General features: G+C 31.4%; 1 protein-coding gene across 6 annotated transcripts in view; it reads right to left on the bottom strand.

The window, feature by feature from the left end:
• The window catches only part of LOC125054096 (fibroblast growth factor 22), a 154,989-nt gene that overhangs the window by 118,408 nt on the left and 14,976 nt on the right, over positions 1-21,605 (bottom strand). For all 6 annotated transcript variants that reach the window (XM_047655780.1, XM_047655777.1, XM_047655775.1 and 3 more), the window contains one exon: positions 3,702-4,218. In XM_047655780.1, the coding sequence (XP_047511736.1) occupies positions 3,702-3,921 (220 nt within the window). In that variant the 5' untranslated portion in view covers positions 3,922-4,218. The remainder of the gene's footprint in view (positions 1-3,701; positions 4,219-21,605) is intronic.

The following is a 21,605-nucleotide window of genomic DNA, read 5'->3' as shown; positions in this document are numbered from 1 at the left end:
CTTTTCTGAGACACATTCTTCTTTATCCACGCTGTTCGATAATGTAATAATTTCCATATTGTCATTAAAATACTATTAATAAAACTGTTAATAATTAAGAAGCAGAATCGTGAAGAATTGTTATTACCAATAACTCAGAGTGATATTAACGAAAGAGGCGTACAATTAATTTTAGCATTAATAACCCATCGATATTAACTCTTAACGATAATTATGTTCTCAAAATTAAGATTGATTGCTATAATCGAAACAAAAAAAGTGGTTTAGCTGAACGATATTACTACTTGATCAGATCAAGATTAAATTAGTTTGTTATATATAGTCAATTTTTCATTTCACAAGACCAGTCAAGTCGGGATTATGAATTTTTAAATATGTGATACTAAAATATATAATTTTTATTTAAACCGCATAGTATTACGTGTGTGACGCAAGTGATCGGGAAAAAAGGAAGTCTTTATATCCCAATTTTTATAGTAAGACAAAGTTCGTATACTATATAAACAAAAACACAGCCTTTCTTTAAAATACAACATAACTATCCAATGACAAATGACTTGAAGCACAGAAGTCCAACATTGCATGCGATTAGAAAACCTGATTCGGAGACACCTTAATATGCAAAATGATCTGTTCAAAACGGTTCGATATTATTACGTTTGGAATTTAAATCGAAACACGAAAGAAGTCTTGTATCTTATTAATATGTTAAAAATACATATCAGTTCACACGTAAATGTCATTTTGGGGTCCTGTGGGTATGCACAATGCGTCCTGCATAAAACTGGGAATCATGGCGAAACAATGTTTTAGATAGAGGCGCAGAAAACTGATCATCTACTTCCCTAAGAAAATATATGTTAACAAGATATGTTAATGAAATTGTATGACATTTAAAAAAATTTTTGTGACTTCAAAGCTGTAACTGGCCACCTTAAGACAATTGTGGAAGACAGAACTGGAAGGCACACTTTGGAATATTTTAGAACTTGTCTGCTGGGTCATATATTGCTGGAGTGACGCATCGCAAGGTCTACGAAGGTAGGTGTTCTCTCTTGGGAGTAGAAATCGTTGAATATATTACGATCATTGCAAAAAGCACTTTTAATTTGAAATTGTCTAAAAGTATCTGAAATTTGAAAGTATAGTAATTTGTTTAAGCATTTATTCGAATAAACCCATATTCAAGACAGACCACCTATGAATCGCTCTAGGCTCTTCAAATGATAATAGAGTCATTATTACAATTTGACAGCAGCCAACAACGGTGTAATTATATTTGAGATTGAATTTAAGATCTTATACAGTTATAATTGACCAGTTGTAAGAAAACCACACTTTCCAATTTTTTGTTTCAGGCTTGGACTAAAATCGTTGCGTTGTTTTATAATAGCTAATTAACTACGTTGTAAAAGAAGTATTTTTCATATACTCTTGCTGATATGAGCTAAGCACAACTTACTGAGCATTGATTATCTAAATAAGTCTATTTATTTTGAAATACATAAATTATTAAAAATTGCACAGATTCGATTTTCTTTTGTTTTACGATAATTAAACTTTTGAAAATAGAACAAATATAATTATAGCTATTTAATAATAACGTTAAATACGTTTTATGAATCTTAAATCTCGTCATTAAATTAAAAAATAAACAACTTTATCGTTAGATACTAAACTAATATATAACGCGTTATTAAAATGTAAGATAGTGTATTCTGTCATAAGTCACGCGAGTGTCTAGACTCATTAAAATACGCAACGTGTCTACCCCCGGTCTGGTTGCTATTAAGCCGAATTAGCATGAGCAAAAAATAGATTAAAACATTCCAATTAATTCTTAGAACATGCGTTAAGACCATTAGTAATATTTTCAATGTCTTAACTATCGAGATTAATGTAAGTAGTTTATTTATTTATTTATTAACAAATACATGTACAGAAATATAATACAAATGACATAATTAAATGAAACGGAGTTGATACATCATTAACACCTTTTTTTTATACAGAACTGTACACGGACAGGATGCTCATCTGATGTTAGGTGGTGACTCATGCCAGAGGGCTCGCAAGTGCGTTGCCGGCCTTTTGAAGTATTGGTACGCTCTTTTCTTGTTATACCCTAAGTGGAATTGGTTCGGAAATGCCTTAAAAATGCTCAGCTGTAGAACGATTGACGTCGAGATGATACGAACACCTGTATCCGTTGTCTCTTTATGTATCAATGTTTTAAGAAAAGAGTACCGAGAGTTTTTTACGGCGGCTTTTTCTCTCGGCCTACACCCTCTGTCTTCTTTACGATGAGTAGGGATGCCTACAAATTCAAATTTAATGACGTGGAATAAGTTATACCTGTATCTTGTTCCATAATAAACATATTTTTTTTTATCAATTTCAATTGGTTGATGGGTTATCAAGATAAAAGTTTCTACTGTAAGGATACTATGTCCTGCAAGTTTGCGAGTATTTAAAGAAAATGAACTTGGCTCCTCTACGTCATCCGAGGTATTTGTTAGAAACAGCCGCTTCCAGCAGATCATTATCTTTGGTATTATACAGTAATAATAAAATTTAAATCTTAAACAAAAACGAAATAATTTAAACAAAATATTGCTTCAACTGTCAATGGCTTAATTTATTGTTCAATGCGTCCAAATACAATTTATGCTTGCATAAATTTATGATAATTCATTCTTAATTTTTATTTTATCGCACCCGTTTTGCAACCATTAGATTTGAATCACTTTTGTCGTTATAGTTGCCCCACATTTAAGTGCCTACTAAAATTTTAATTCGACTAGTTTTTCTAGTGTTTAGATCTTAAGTAGCAAAAACGTCTAGGCAATTTTATTATTATCTACTTTTATTAGTTTAACAAATTTATATGTTTTATAGTTTAAGATTTATGGCACATATTTTTCTATTTAGCATTTTATGTATTTTACATAATAGATTAGATAAATATATAGTTTGAATGGATTATAATACTAATCAGAAGTAACCTGCCGCCCACCTGCAGATATTGGATCTAATAGAGTTTTAGTCAGAATTCCTGCAACTTCTTAATGTGGTATATCACCATCGACACACCTAGCCTGTTTATTTATTTGGACGAAGATTGATGGGTATCCGTATCGCTTACCTGTGATGGTTTACTATACTCGAGTGAAACAATTTTTTTTACCGGATTGAAGTTATGTATTATTATAAATTTACAATTATTTTACATAATTTTAAATTTAACCGACGTTTCGCGTGCTTTACAGCGTGCGTGGTCACGGTGACTGAAGACAAAATCTGTTGAATGTCAAAAAGTATTAAAGCTGTAGAAAAAGTTGTTATTATCTGTATTTATTTCCCCGGAGTTGGTATCGACTAAAACATGGAGGGTTTTGGCAGAAATGGCTCACGGTGTTCTCTATTTTCGCGGATAGAGGACAGAGATTAGAATCCGGTAAAAAAAATGTTTCCTTTACATGTGTAAAAGTTATATCAATAAAAGACAATACTATATACTTGAGTGTCTTAAGGTAAGATTCAGTCCAAACTTAGCGCTAAGTATGACTTCCGTATGTACCCAATAGTTTTTTGATATAGGTTGTGATTCCCTTTTTTTCACAGGCATTAGAAGAAAATCACATTTTCATAGATATCATTAACTAATACTTATTGAAATAATGAATACAAAACTGACTTACTGTAAACGCTGTTGCCGTCTGTGGTGCCGTTGACGGTGCCATCCGGCAGAAGCTGAAGATAGCGATTCTTGAGGAACATCTGTATTGTACGCGAGGTGCCCGTAATATGGCTTAGGTTCGCCGAGCGTTGCGCGCGCGGCTCGGGCGCCGGAGCCGCCGCGCACGTAGCTAACGCCAGCGCCGCCAGAAGCAAGCGCAGCGGGCGCGAACGCGGACGCATGGCGCGCCGCGCCCATTGCAGCCGCCCGTTCGCCGTCACTGCTCAAACTGTGCGCATAACACGCACCCGACCTCACACAATACGACCCTACGTTCTGTCTGTCATTGCATTAATCCGTCACGTGTAGCCGACCCGTAAATCTAATATTTGTGACATTGACAGTTTCGTTTTTATCTTCAGGTGTCAGTTCGTTTTGTGTATCGATGCTTGCAGCTCATGTAATACATAATGCACTAATATTGCACCACCGGTGTAGCTTACACCACAATGTGAGGTTTGCGGAATCCGTATCACAATCTGAAACAATTCAATGTTGTTATTAATAGGATTGCGGCGATAAATTGACTAAGTTTGAAATTGATATATGTAAATATGATTATTAATAGAATCATGATGAAACGTGATAATTGTGTATTGAAAAACCTTTTATCTGTATAGAAAATGCAAACTCATGCTTAAATTGAGCTATAATATGCAAACGGTAGAATTCTTTTAACACTTGGTATTTGTTGTTTTCACGGCAAACCACGAAAATAATCAAACTCTTTTATTTCTAAACCTAACAACCGCGAACATCACTTCACAGTATCTGTTAAATGATTTGAAAATGCGTTAGTAAGTTTTGAGCTCTAAAACAAAATTACTAAAGTCCAATATCGATTTGGAGAAAATAAATAAAGATGTTTTAGGAAGCGTAGAAATTGACAGACGAAAAGCTTAAATTGGTGTTTAATTTTCGTCCCATCAAGATATATTCTTCATTTGATTTACAAATAAATCAACTGTAATGAGATAAAAAATTTATAGTTTTGGAGGCTCACTTTGTATTACCGCGCTATCGAAGTAAGTAATATTTAATAAATTGAATTATATATATTTTTAATCCCAGAAGAAAATATTCTTTTAATGATTAGATTGTGAAATATGTTTTAAATTGCAAATACAATTAAAAAGCCAAAGGCCTAAGCTTTAAAAAAAAGCTGCCTCAAGTCACTTTTGAAGCACAGCTATCAGTTTCACTTATTTTTTTTTTTATAGACAAATAAGTGATCAGCTTTCTTCACCTTACTTATAATACCTTTCAACTCTGCGAGTTATACGTACAGGTATTTTGTACTTAAAAACACCAGTAGCATACTTTTAGAGAGCAGAGTTGGCCTAGTGGCTTCAGCGTGCGACTCTCATACCTGAGGTCGTAGGTTCTATCCCCGGCTGTGCACCAATCGACTTTCATTCTATGTGCAATTAACATTTGCTCGAACGGTGAAGGAAAACGTCGTAAGGAAACCGGGATGCTGATCACCTACTTGCCTGTTATATTGAAAATGATCATGAAACAGATTCAGAAATCTGACGCTAAGACTTAAAGAGGTGTAGCACCACTGATTTATTTATTATTTAGCATACTTTTAGGTCTGGGCCTCAGATTTCTGTTACTGTTTCGTTATCATTTTAAATGTGTTTTAAAGACTTTTATCGATACAAATAAAACATGGATCTTTCGAAATGAGTAACGTTATCTTACATCTTGGGAGTCTTTTATTAACTTTACTTTCAATTCTACTAAACTTAAATTAATTACAAATTACAAAACTTTCTGCAAAGTCACTGGTGAATCAAAAGTTATCTCCCTTTGCTGTATTGGGGCCACGACTTTCATTATTGAAAGAATTAATTCGTGCCAAAGTGCGGATTCTTTTACTCTTGATTGCTTCTGATTCATTAATCATTCAATTTCGAAATTTTAAGTAACAATTCAAAAGGACACAAAATAGGTTACAAAGCTGCCAAACGTTACATACATGAAGTATTAATAAACGTACTTAAAATCACAAATAGCCGTTGAATATTGTGTTTTCATATTTCTTGTGTCACTTGATAAACTTGACACTTGCCAAAACATTGACAATAATAGTAAAACAACTAACTTGTATTTACTTTAAGGAAATAAAACTGCCAAAATAACAAGCAAAGACTAAATTGTGTTTTAGAATTAAACTTTTTTAAATTTAAACTAACGAAAAACTAAACGCATCTCTACGTTCTATAAATTATCAAATTCAGTAAGTAAAAATAATGGCATCATCTTTTAAAAAATCAAACCACTATTAACTCATCACTAACAAAAAAATGATTTACGTTTTTTGTACATTAATTAAGAAAGAAATCATAACCATTGTTGATGAACTGGCGGACAGCCGCTAACAAGCTTCAATCTCACTCATCAATCTGTCATTCGATCCTGAATGAATTAGCGAAGAATGATTGAACGGATCATAATTGACATCTCAAACCACACGAATTAATGACCTTTCGTTTTGCTTTTAACAAATTACTAGGTCCGATAAGGTCACCGTTTTGCAACGAAACTGTTAATTCAACTTGAATTAGATACATTGTTAGTATATTGTGAAATGCAATTGCAATCGGTATAATTAATAATTAATGCAGCAAGAAGTGTTCTCAATAAATAAACAAATTGTAATCAATAAACCATTGACCTTGGTTAATAAAAACATAATAAGTTATTGAATTTGTCTTAACTCGAAGATAAGAGGGTAAGCCCGTATTTTTAGAAAATTATTCATTTAATTTGTATTGAGATGTTTTTATTTTTCCCATAACATCATTTTGATTTTTACGTGTAGTGTTGTTTCAAGTTATAACAAAGACTACACATAACAATCTTAAGCGCAAGGGATGGCTAGAAATAGACAACAATAACCGCCTCTAAATAAAATTTCGTCATTCCAATCTTGAAAGTGACATTTAAAATATAGCCGAAATAATAAAAGTGAAATTGACTTGCCAGTTTCATAAATTCGATCATATTTTATAATCTGTCACGTTTTAATTATTATTATAGTCTGTCGCTACAATATATTCTGGATGCGAGTCAATTTAACATTGTCTATGGTTTGAAATTAGAAGTGATCAAATAGATTAGTTCGTTGACCAAACTAGCTATTATTATGGAAGTTTGTTGATATATTATTACTATACATTATGTTTCCTTGTAATATTCTAAAATAAACATTCAATAAAGAGAAATTAAAAAAAAATTCTGTCGCTATGCCAAAGGCGTGGTAACAATACACTCTATGGTATGCTTATGCAAACACGTCATATCTTATCACGTGTCAACTCACACCTTGCTCTGAACAAGTTAACACTGATTCGCATTCGTCTGAGATCAATGGGATTAGCTCAAGAGCTTAAGTATATTGAAATGTAACATAATATTGTACTTTAGGTCGTAAACTCAACCCAAAATTGAGCAGATACTTACGAACACCTAACTTACATAATTTTTTTTTTTTTTGATAAAAACTTTCGAAGAACTCGTATGAAAAAAGACAACTATATTCTTACCTTTGTTATGTTCTTCTCTCGTGCACGATACAAGTCGTAAACCTTCGAATATGAAAAGCATATCGCATCTATCTCCGAGTCTATAGGGAAATGTCAGTGCACTTAAGGTGTAAACGCATTCGATACATTTAACGGAACATGACGCAATCCGCGAGATTGTCGAGAATTTCCTTTGACAGGTGTCCTCTTTCACGAATTTGACGCGACTTAATAATGTTATACATTTATCGTTACCAAATACATAGTATAAACATATAAATATTCTATATATATTTATAATAGACGTAATTTTTTCTTTAAGTCGCATAATTAACTTAAACGAAACTAAGGAGGTTCCTCCTTTAAACATTTCGTTTGTCTATGGCCAATTGATAACCAGATAAAGTAGCCGTAAGCCAGTACTTAAATAAGATTTGAGCAATACTCCAAAACGGGAAATAAGACAACAGTTAAAAACAACAGGTTCCGGGAAGTTAACTTCAAAGTATTCAAACGAGTGTCGATGCTGCCAAAATGTTTGCCGAAAAAAGGTGTCATCTCAAAATATTCTAGCTTCCTAATTGCCATGGCTAATTCTGTTTATCATACGTCACAGGTCATTCACCTCCGTTATCGCATTTCCAGTTTTTATATTTTCCATTGTATTTCTTTATGAGTTTTAAATGTTTGTTGATACGTTTTCGAATCATCTTTAAATTACTTTTAAGGAATGAATTAGTCACCTCAATAACAAATAAGACAAGGAATGTATAGGTAAGCAGTTCCTTTCATACAAATTTATTTTTAAATGCCAGGAATGGTCTGCTGTCTATGCTCGTAGCGGTTGTAGCGGTGGTATATTTGACACAATTCGCTTACAAGTTACATATAAAAATTTCTAGACCAGCAAGTCACGAGTTTAGGATGACACGGTCACATGTATTTAAATTAAAAATTAGCGCTAAACTAGACGATGTAAAATTAAATAATACGGGCTACTCGATTGTGAGGAAGTGGTATGGACCGGGTTAGAGCTGCGCCTGCGCCTTCTTAAGTTCGTTCTTCTTAAGTATATCTATATATTTTCGTAAGTATTTATATTTGTATAATGTCCTCATTTTAAAAATTTTGTGATGTTTGAGAGCTAAAATAAAATAAAATAGTCTACCTAAATATTGTATACTATTTAAAAATGTTCTTACTAAAATATTACAATAATATTTAAAATAGCATCAAGAACTCATTTTCTTCTGTTGAGAACACTTTAAGAAAAAGACAACATTTATATTAGATTTTCTCCACTAGCTGTTGACATCTTGCCATAAATAAGGATGATCTCTGGGTTATAGCAGAATGAAACAGAGACAATGCATAACTCTACGACGGATTTAGCATAGACCATTTTGCGAGCACGAACTATTTTAGCGCATAGTGTTGTACGCGAATTAGCGATGAAAGAAATTATCTTTTTTACCAAAGACAAAATATATTATTAAATTAAATACTAAAGCCAAATTGATTATGAACGATCTGAAGCTGCTTAATTTAGTTTGCTTTAGTGCTTAACTCCATATTTCTATTAAATATAATCAGTGTGATTTTACTATTGAATTGTATTGTCATTCCAACAGTTTCTGAAAGAAACTCGACTTGTATGAACATATGTGTGTTACGATACTTTTCGCAAATTTCTGCTTCAATGCCCCAATTAGTGGGTTTTAAGTTTTAAAATTTAATTGTATATGTTTTTTTTTAATGAAATATTAACAACACGATAAAAATTAAGATGCTAGCTAAACGTTATTGACACACATTCAAAACCAGTTAATTACTGACTTTCTCGTGCCTTAAAATTTTCACTTATGCCTAGATCAATTACTTAAAATCAATATAGAAAACTATGAAAATTTTATAAAACAATCAAACAGTATTTGGAATAAAGATTACTGGTATAATAATAAAAATGTGTTTTTAAGTTGGACTATTTCCTTCTTGGGGCATGGGGAGACATTTCATGCATACCTATGTTGATCAGCCTGTGGCACACGTCGACAGTGTTAAGCTCTAACTTGTTAATTGCACAAAAAATCCATCCAAGCAATCATGTTCCGACTATTAAGATTAGAAAATGTATGCCCACAAATACAAATTACTATTCAATTTACTACATCCATAAACACAACGTACGTAAATATTGAATAGATAATAAACTTTTGCAATATTTGTGAACGTGCTCAAATATTTGCTTGCACTTAAATGTTATGAATAACTTCACTTTTCTTCAAAAAAAGAGGCAATGTGTCATTGCTTTTATTATGATAATAAACATAGGGAAGCCAAATCTGAATAACCCACGATTGCTCTAAACTGAACATGATTCCATAAATATTTACATTTACTAGTTTCTGCAACGACTATACACTTAATAAAGTAGTAGAGTAGTTTCACATAGATAGATAGTTAGGGTTAGTAAGTGAAAACTTACAAAAAAATCTAATTTGCGGATCCAAGTCCAGAGTACCGGACATAATGTTAAGGAATAAATTAGTCCGTTTCGTCTTATTTGACGTACGCAGTGTTCTCGGTACGCACATTTAGTAACAGTATAGCAGCATATAATTTATTCAACTGTCATTCACGCTATCATTTTTAAAACTTCTATAAAAAAAATACTTTTTTAAACCAAATAAGGACAATTATTACATATTCCAAATAGTCCTAATATCTAAATATTCTTGTATTCAGTCCAAGGCTTAGATAGCAATTATCAATAAAATACGATTTGTAAGACACAATATTGTCTAATGAAATAACGTATGTGTTTTTCATTTGCTAAGAAAGCATCTTAACAGCGGTCATGGGTAATATTCGTCCTATACTTTTTATAATAATATTATATATTTAGGCAGTCATCAGTCCAGTAGTATTGTGTTAGTTATAATATTATTAGGCTTATTCATTTGTTCAATCATATCGAATCTGTACTTGAGTTAATTAAATGCTTCTAATTCTTATATTATCCAAAATGAAATTGATATTGCAGTCAATGGTCGATACGAGAAGCATTCGATTTACAATTAACACGCAAACGTTCAGAAATACCATAAAATTTATTCGACCGTGAAATTCGTCCAACACCCGACCACACGCAAAGCAAAACTTTATTACTTTGATTACTAAGAAATATTGATAATTTATGTAATTTTTGTCTTTGACTTGAAGAACAGAACCAAAGAAAGATCTTTACTAAAATTTTTTTTTTAAGAAACCCTATTTTTTTTAATATACTTGAAACCCATGACCCAAGTGTTCTTTCATCATGCTGATAATTTTTATCGATGCCAATATAAAAAATCACGTCACTACAAGATCAAACAGCCGCGCAATGTATATCATTTAAACTGATTTGCTCAATGAACTAGGCGTAGGTAGGCACTTTAAGAGATCAATATTTGTAGATATAAAAAACATGGCGGTTGAGTCAGGTCTTATTTAAAAAAAAAAGATTATATATTTTTCTAATATTCATTAGTACCTATTATTTATTTCTAGGTAACGAAATAAAAACCTCGTTATAATAATAACCTTAGATTTATTGTTATGGAAAAAAAACACAAAACACGAAAAACAATTGTCAAAAAGCGTGCTTAAAGATATTAATATTTTATTAAGTACCAGTATGAAATACTTAGATAAAAATAATAAAATAAACGTTAAAAAACCAAATTATGAACATGTCGTTATCAAAAACATTTCAAATATTTGTAACAATTTTGTTTTTAATTTAGGGTCATTACAACCAGGTGGCTTTGAAAACCGGTACAGTTAAAAAACTTAAGTTTATTTTTAATATTAAGCAAACAGACACACTTGGCCACATTTTTTAATCGCGACCCTTTACTTATGCCAATTAAAAGTTGAACAAGTCAATGCTTTTAGGAATACTTTACTTTTTTTAATCGTGCATTAAATATTTCCTTGGATAGTGGACGTTGTAAAAGATTTATTGGTTATAAAATAATAGAAATTTAATCAATTATTAATAAAAATTAAATTACAATAATTGAACATTGACGGTAAAAAAATAATTTATAATTAAAGTCAAAATTTAACTATTTTCTCTATCAATAGACAGCAAAACCACAGATTAAATTACGACCTGTCGAAAATTTCCCGCCAATTACATGACAGTTGACTGAGGCGGTTTTTTAACAACTCTCAATTGCTTCAAGTGGTTTTAGCATCAAACTTCATAATGTTTAATTAGTGTTGTGATGTTGCCGCAAGTCCATAAAAGCTAGAATTTGTCTCTATTTAGACACTACCGGGGTCTTAAGAGTCTGATTGGTATGAATATTTGCAATCAGACTAATTTAGGTGATATAAAAGTTATTTGTCATCTCCCTTTGAAGTTTATCGCAAAGGGTAATAAAGATCAAGAACCCGTTCATCTGTTTGAATCTAGATACAAACTACAAGTTACTACTTGAGTTAACTGCCATACACATACGTATGACAGTTAACTCAATAATATTGTTTAAGATCTAAAACATTAATAAATAGAAAAATATATTTTTCCATCTGCAATATTTGCAGGTAACGTGAATTTATAAACTGTGGTCAAATGAAAAGAAAACCAACGAATTTGGGTGTTCCTTTGACTTAATGGTTTTCGGGAGTTCCTTAACATGATTTAGTTTCAATAAAAATCAATGAAGCTGCATTAACTGTCAATCAACTAAACATATTTCTAACAGAAGAACACATAATGTAAGTATTCTAAGAAAAGCTTTTAAAATCTTATAGCTCATAAATTCTTGATAGCAAATAAAAATAACAAAACGTCGTAAATCATCTTCTTAATTAAATTTAAGACTTTTAGACCCAGAACCAAATTTGAAGTCTGGAAAATATGAATTTAATATTATCAAGTTTTTTTTTAAAGTAAAGCTTTTATCAGTAGGTATATACGAATCCATATAATATGTTGCTAGTATATGTATGTTTAATATCTTGCAATCTTTTTGGAATACGTACGTTTCAGTCTTTATATTAAATATAACGCCGACTTTTTGAAATACATACTTAATAATAAATGGCTCACGTACTGATACATAATTTTATTATATAAACATATTTTACGATACGTTATCGATTGGAGCGGGTAATACAATGTTGCATGTAGTATATCCTTTCGGAATAACGAATTTATTCAAACAACACGTCTAATTTTGATATGTATTGGAAATAAGTAATAGAAAAATCTGAGTTTAATGAATGTTTGGAACAAATTTGTTTCTTATTCTTAGAAATATACATTGTGCAAGTTATCTCCCCGCGAACTTCTTTTCACCTTAATATGATTTATTACTTAGCCTACCTTCTTAGTAGCTTCATACCAACATACGGAACATTTTTCAATGTTTCCTAAAAACCTTATTTTTAAAATTTTCTTTACATAAAAACCTCCCTCAGAGTTCAATAAATATATTAAAACACTCGAATTGATCCAGCCGTTTTCGTGTTTTGAGCATAGCAATATATTTTGCGATTAATTTTTATTTATATATTTAGATAACAGTACTACAAGATCGTGCTAGAACATATTAACTCACATTTAAATAAATTAAATTTGTTACATAGGCTAGGACGTATTATATTATATTACATAGGTTTTATTCAGCTAACGTTGAGCGTATAAAAACGCACAATATACAATTTTTATTAAAGGTAATAATTTTTATAGTCGATAAATCTATCAAAACTTATCTCAGGCTCGCAAAGTAGTATTACTTAACCTTTAAGGTTTAGAAGTTATTTATTAATGTGCATGTATTATATAAATCCCAAAATTATAATGAAAATTTTAAAAAAGTTTCCACATATGTTTTTAGATAGATATACCTACAATTCTACATCTTAACATATCATTGTATCGTATCGCCGCCGTCGAAATCTTAATATGTAATTATCAATTTACGTGTAATGTGGGTCACTAAATGAACTGAATGATTTGTGGTTGTGATAACAAGTCCATATATTTTACATATTATCTCTCAATTGTTTTTAATAAATAATCTATAGAATAGTATTCAGAGTTAATTTCGAACTAACTTAACCGTTTTAAAATCTTAGGACATTTGACTTAAATCTATCGAGCTTAAAAATAAATAAAAGTCCAGAACACATCGAAAAAATCTGTTAGCTTAACCAAGTTTATTTGTATATATATTACACATATATATTTTGTATAGATAAGGCTTCACAAATTCCCTTTTTATCGTTAGACTGGATTTTAAAATCCCATGTATGTTGTGACGTTGATACAACCAATAAATAACACTTGAAACAAAACATTTGACCTCTAGTGAAATTTTGTTCTCGGATCGAACACAAAAGTTAACCGTTTCAGATAAGAGGCATTATCGTAATTACGTTTATCAATACGAATCGATTTCCGTCTTGGATTCGAGACCTATGATGAAATTGTCCATTATCTGACCCCTTGCTGTTTAAGTTATTGGCATTTGATAGCGATAATCACTTTTAGATAGTAATTGCGTAACCATTGATTTTTCAATGGAATAAAATTTAAATTTTCCTCATTCTAGGGAGTTGATATCATTTGAGTCACATCGGAGAGTGAAGTTATATGCTATAAAGATTATTATTAATTGATTATGCTTACCCACTTCATGGCAATGATAAAGTTTAAGTATTACCTATGTTTTTATTCTACTATGTAATGTATTACGGACCGCCTTCGTGACTTAGTGGTCAATAAATGGTGAATAGCCCCGGATGTTCGATTCCTGATATATTTTGCATATTATATAGTTCTTTTTATTATGTTTATATATTTACCCCAAAACTGGTGCTTTAGTTGGTTGCCTAGCTCAACGAATAAGTATCGCAATACAGCGAGGAAATTCCGCCAGCGTTATAGGTAAAACAGCGTAAAACACTGCCACAGGGAACAAACTTTTTTATTATATTCTATTTATGAATTATTATTATTACTATGTAGGTTAAGAATATCGTAAATACTGTATATTTGGGTGTTGAAAATAAATTTTATATAGTTAAAATAATATATTATGAAACATATTGTCAGCTAATGCCTGATCTAGGACTTGACTGGGTAATCAATATCATCGAAGTGTAGCCTCAAATGAGAAACCCAAGAAGGAAAAGTGTATATAGTAAGACATTCAAAGGAAAATAAGATACAAACGGAGCATCAAAAACAATATAAGGTCATCTTGTCTTTCTCATATCTTTTCCCTATATGTATATTATCTGATATTTTATAGAACAATACTGTTTATTGAGATGTCTCTTAAGACGTTTCAATGGGAATAAAGACATCTATTTATCCTTTATTTATTTAAAATACAGATCTTTATTAAATACAATTTCGGAAACGCTTGCATATTCATTCGAACAACCGTCAGTTACGCGTTCTTTAAAATTTTCTGTATATTAAGTAAATATAACTTAATAAAATATTAAAGCTTCAGACGAATTTATAAGTATCGTTTGTTTAACAAATCCCTGGATTGGTAAGTACATGCATAACTTTGTTTAAAAAATATGGGGTAACCAACCCCTTCGTCGGTTTAGAATATAACAAGGAAAAAAACAATTGTCTATTTTCTGCGATCAGGGAAGAGCAAAACAAAAGTCGTGCTAAAATTTTCTAGGCAGATTTATATATGTTTGGTTTCGTGATCATTTACTATTTCTAATATGTTCAAATCACAGAAAGGCTGAAGTGATCAGACTTTCTGTGCCTTACTCACTCTGTCGAATTTCTGGGTCTAAGGTGGCTAAGGTGGTCTAAGGTGGTTTCCTCACGATTTCCTTCACCGTATAAGCTAGTGTTAAATGCGCACATAGACAGTCGAGTCCATAGGTACTAGGGTTCGAACTGACGACCTCTGGGATGAGAGTCGCACGCTGAAGACACTAGGCCACTGTTCTAGGGGGAAACAAAATACTTCAAACGTTTAACTCATATAGGCGTTGTAAAAGTCTAGACTAAAAATAAAAGCATATTTTAAAACGTCTGTCGTGAATCAACCCAAGTAATTTCTCAAGCATTACGAATCTATTGAACCGTTACGTCACAACCACTTGGCAGTAGCTCGTCACAAAACTATTTCAGTCGCTGTAAACACCAGAATACATCAATGCTATCACGCGGTAAGTATTCCACGCTATTGACGGCACCTAATACAATTGTTACCGATTTGAATGAAGACTGTGAGAATGTGTGAGTGCTGTCATATTAAACATTAACTAAAGAAAGACATGCTTAATTGTAATCAATTTCAACGTTATATGAACTAAATATCAGCTTAGCTTACATTTGTAAAAGGTTTTTACGTTAATAAACGATTTGTTAAATAAAACACAAAATTTTCAATCATTTAAAAAATATGTTTTGGCAAAAATTGTAGCACAAATACTAAAATGTCTGGCAATTGTCTATAATTACCTTCTTTCCTCGCAACTCTAGGTCAATAATCTCTGAATTTTTCTATTTGGCGACACAGCGTACACGTGGTTGCACAGATAATGAATACATTTCTCAATTTTTTATCTATGGTCATTAGTTACCGCGATTATGGATACAACAATTAATTATTTGTACAAGTAGGCAACATCTTAGTTTGAAAAACATGTTTACAGATCGATATCTTGTTTGAATCATTTTTCTTTTTCAATCGGTAGCTTTCATAATGTACTCGATAGTTTATCCAATACACGGTATTACAGATTTTTATTTAGTCGTGTGGATAAACTTTATTGCTTTTTGCATGTTAGATACAGGAAATCTTAAATTATGTGATCGACTATTACGATTTCATAGAAAAGCTGACTCTATAATTATTATTTTATTTTAACAAAAGTTATGACGTCATCTAACTATAACTATCAAATTAGTGTGTGCCGACGTACATTGTCAATTTTAACACATGCCTAGTTTTCTCATAAGATTTAATTGAAAACCGTACGGCCTTAAAAGTGATTGTAAATTACTTGAACTGTAGAATTTATACGATATGAATGTAAGAAATCTTCCAAAGAACTTATTACCTAACACCTTCCTTTAATTTGCTTAGATGGTATTGAATTAGTATTGTCTATGGCAAAACCTATTTCATTGAAGTCTTAAGAGATTGTGCCCTCTATAAATATTAATTGTACATTTTGTATGTGTGCTGTAAATGTAAATTTAAAAATGAAATTCGTATTTAGAATATTTTTAAAATTCGAAAACCAAATTCTTTTTTGCATTTTTACTGGTTGAATATAACGATATTAATAATATTCATTAATCGCATTTTACTTTATTTTGTTCTTACAAGGAGCTGAGTAAAACGCCCTACATTTTCAGTTTGACCACATTCGTCAATGACAAATATATCTGTCCTGTTTCACTTCCTGAAAGTTTATTTAAGAGCAACAGTTTAACTATTTTGTATGTACCTTGCCAACTAATGTATATGGAAGAAAAACGCCACGTTAACATTCATATTTTTTAATATTTGTATAAAGCAGTACTAAGATTCGTCTACTAAATTTGTGATGGAATATAATTACTATATATTCAAAGATTAATTTATAAGAAAGCAGGGGGAAAACATTTTTGCGATTGGTTGACTTTTTGAAACGCTAACCGATTCAAACAGCGTCGGTAATTCATTAACACCATTATACCACTAAATCAAGCAAAGATAGGTATTAGATAGATTCTATTTTCATATTTATAGTATACATTAGTTTGACGGTATTGAAACGTTAACAGATATGTATATGAAGTATAGATATATGTATAAAAGCCGGTCGAATTTAGAACGGCTACCAAATGCACGTGGTCACACATGGAAAATTTTCTCTAAAGGTTGCTTAACTTATATATTCCAAATACTTACCACAAATCAGCGTCAGCAGTTTTACCTAAGCATTTCTTATATTTTTTTTTTAAATAAAAGATAGGGTCTGATAATTCTGTCTTGATAAATTTTGATATCTAAGTAGTTAAGTACTATTATGTCCAAGTTACATCATTTATACCTAAACGCCAGCATGGCGAACTCGTTTTCGAGTATTTTCCTTACTATAGGAGTTTTTAAGCATTACAAATATGTCTTACCGTTATGGGCTGTCCCGGCTCGTTTTCATAAAAAAATACGCAGACGCATAATTTAAAATATTCTACTTAATATAAAGTAACACCTGTATTGAATATCGATTGCTAAAATACAAGTAAAGTAACCTGACCACATTCTAAATACCCTTGAAATCTACCTCGCAGCAAAGTCAAATGCACTTTACTATTTAGCCGCATTAGTGGGTTCGGTTATATTAGGAGCGATAAGCGAAACGCTCATTTAAATGCAGTATTTTTGGTTTTCAGCTATTTGTATACAAATGGATATTGAAAAAACATAAAAGCTAAGCTCCTCATTTAATTTGGGTCGTTTGCATAATGTAAACAATATTAGTGACACAGCGATTATTTTTAAAATCTTATTTTTGTGTGATTAAAAAAACAGTATATTTTACATAAATACTAACCTCGTCAATATCAAATAACTTAACTGCTAAAAAATAAATTAAAAAGATTAAATAAAGGGGGAACGCTGCCAGTATCTTCGGAACCTTGCCTAAAGGGACTCCTTTTAATAATATATTTTAGTTTGTAAGTTTAGTTTTTTATTTCAATGTATATTATTTTTGTATATCTGGTGAATTAAAAAGATTATATCTTGTTGAATGAGTATTGACATTCATTGTCTTTAGGATCGCATCGATTATTATCTTATGTATTTTTAGGCTGACATTTTAGCAGCAGCACTTCCCTTTTTATTTACGTCACTTCACTCTATACTATAATCATGACTTCATCAGTGTTCTTTATTACTTAACTTAGTGCGTAAATATTTCGTCCGTATTAAAAATTTGTCGTTCCCATTCGGTCACCGCTGTAAGTAGTGGCACACATCGGCAGTCTGTAGCCAGATTTGATTTTAGGTCGTCGCCGGCTTACATAACAATTGGATAATGACTTACGCAGTGCCACCGCACGCTGATTTAGACAGAGCATATTGGCATAGAATTAACGTGAGAATGAAGAATCTTTCGGACCTAGGTATAGAAAAACTAAGCCTCGTTGCTTAGTCAAGCGACAATTCCTTATCTTAAATAACTTCATTATCAGAAGTCTAGTAACAAAAGGTATGATTCAACAAATCAAATACAGCAACACTATAGGTATTAAATTCTCAAATAAAGAATTCAAATCTCGAATTCTCGACTAAACCTGACGTGCTGTGCACCAATGGACTTTGTTTCTATGTGCGCATTTAACATTCGCTCGAACGTTTAAAAACATCGTGAAGAAACCGGCTTGTCTTAGACCCAAAAAGTCGATGGCGTGTATCAGGCACAGGAGGCTGATCACCTACTTGCCTAAGACTAGTCATCATGAAACAGATTCAGAAATCTGAGGCCCAGACCTAAAAAGGTAGCGCCACTGATTTATTTTAAACGTGACATGAAACCATAAATTGTATTTTGGTAATTTTATGCAGTTGTTTTTCCTCTTCCAAACAAATTTTGTAATATAATTCTCAGACGATTGGAATATATTTTATAACTAGTTTTAAAGTAATTCTTATCACTAGACAGGTCGGTCAGAAAAGTGCTATCTAATCATCAATAATATTGTAATATTAAATCAATCGATTATTACTAATGAAGTCATTAGTGTAACATAACTAAATCATAAATAAAAATGTAGTTTTACTTACGCTGAAATATTTGTTTAACTCCATATGCTATTAGGGTCACGGGACTCTTGAAGATGGGCTGCTTTCTCGAACTTATATATTGTTTGTAACGAAATATGTAAACATTCGCATGAATATTTATCCCAAAGTATAATCTTAAAATTTGCTAGTTAATAAAATTACTTGGAACCAATAAACCGTTTATTGCATTTTTACAAATTCAACAAAACTTTAAGGCATAGTTAAATTAAACGTGTAAAAAGCTAAACCCGGTCTCATAACAAATGCGTTATGATAACACATTCAATAATACTTTTCGTCACTAAAGATTTATTTCTTTTGAGATAGTGTTTCAAAGCAATAGAAAATACTATTACATCTGACTTACATACAACTGACTACAAACAGAAAACTGAAAATAGGAGATTTGTTGTCTACGTTACGTGTCAAATCGTGGCAGGTCTATTTTTAAATATGGAACGAAAGTGAAGTCTGAGATCTAATCCCAGATTTTATATAGTGTGAGATTTAACAACGATGACGACCTGGTGAACATAGTATCTACATATATTTGTATCAAAACTAAATATATTTTTTTAAACAGACCAAAGTGATCGGACCTCATACTACAGCTTTGAAATAAAAATTGCTGAAGGTAAATGTAAGAGAACCAAGTGACAATTTTTTATTTCTCAAAAGACAAAAGACATCAAGCCTCGGAACAGTTTTTATTGGAAAATTCAATTGTCGTTTTTAGTATTTTTCTTTACTTGTTATTCATGTTTCCCACCGTTTAAATCTTCCCAGCACCACAATGCACAAATTATTCAGCCATTCTCGAGTTTAGCGAGACAAACGAACAGGAATTCATTTATTTATAATAGATATATAGATAAAACCTTAACAGTCAGATACGAATTTACCATCGGATATATCCATCAGATATAACAATAAAATTATTAAAATATATAGCGGAAAGAACTAATCAAAATATTTGCTAGTCGCTAAATGTTCGTTTTATTAGGTGAACGCACTCCCATTTGGGCTATTACATCCAACCGGTGTTTTATGACGTGAACTAGACAAAGGCGGGTCAACTGCGCCTAACCTATCTTCGCTTGGCTATCGACCCAGCAATGGAGACCTAATAGGATAAGCTAGACTTAAGGTCTAACGATATTACTTCTAGCGACCCGCCATTACTGCGCAGCTTAACCCGACAACGCGGCTTCGGCAGTATTAAAGTCGCAATACGTACAAAGTGAACGGATTTTTAATGTCTGTATTTGAATTTAAAGTTCATAAAACGGAAAACGAAATTTAAAAATAATTAATAAATTAACAAGTAAAGTTACTATGTTATTATTTTATATTAAATTCTCGTGTCACAATGTTCGTTCTCACACTCCTCCGAAACGGCTCGACCGATTCTTATGAAATTGTATATTCATATTCAGTAATTCTGAGAATCGGCCACTATCTATCTTTCAAACCCCTAAGGGATAGATAGTGAACACCAAAAATTTTATTTTTATTTTTTAGATGTTTTTTTGTCTTTATTTTTATGTTTTATACACATAACCCCTAATTTACCCCTTTACGATCAACCCCTATTTTTTTATTATTGTAGGTAGTTATTTTTATAGAACTTAAAAAATGTTTTATAATATACATGGCAAAACAATGTTTGCCGGGTCAGCTAGTTATTTTATAAATCTTCATATTGTATTAGGATTTTTCACTAATCCTCAAGTAAAATATTCCTCAAAAAATGTGTAAAAGATAATGAAAATACCTTAAGAATGGAGCAGCTTAATTCAATGTCCAGAGAACATCTGATTTAATGAAACTTAGGCAGTGAAAGTTTAGCTTCTCATTGGTGGCTTATAAATCTACTAAAAAGCTTAAGTTAAGTAACTTTAATAAGTTTACTACTAGTTTCATTAAACATATGATATTTACAGAAATTTGGCTGGAATTATTTTATAGGTTACATACAAAATGCCGTAAGTTGCACCCCATGGTGACGACTTTTTTGCGATATTTTCTTAATAATATCAATACTTTATTACTTTTGGGTTGCATGGTCGGAATTTATTTATACTTAACATATCCCAATATTATAAGGCCAAAAGCAAGGCCGTTGTTTAAATTAACATGTCTGGACTTATTATAAAACGGACAGAAACTTATTTTACATAGAAAAAACATCGTAGACCTTACAAAAGATTTGGCTTTTATACAAATTACATCTTAATAATGTTAGTATAGATTTTGATGCCAGTAAAATAAAGCACTTTGTCAATAAAACAATACCTTCGCGGCTGATTCGATTCATCCTACCGTCCGTAATCTGTTGTGGTGTATTTTTAGCATGGTCGTAAATAGCCCGCCCCACTAATCCGTGAGATAACGCCGAATCAAACAAGCCTTAGAACTTTGGTAAGTGTTATTTCGTTCAGTGTTGTCAATAATATATCACATACATGTGTAAAAAGAATCCAAAAAGTATTTTATTTATTAATGATGGCT

The sequence above is a fragment of the Pieris napi genome, chromosome 11, assembly GCF_905475465.1.
Source record: "Pieris napi chromosome 11, ilPieNapi1.2, whole genome shotgun sequence".
NCBI classification, from domain to species: Eukaryota; Metazoa; Arthropoda; class Insecta; order Lepidoptera; family Pieridae; genus Pieris; species Pieris napi.
Note: the sequence above shows the minus strand (reverse complement) of the source record. Positions and strands in the feature narration are given on the sequence as shown.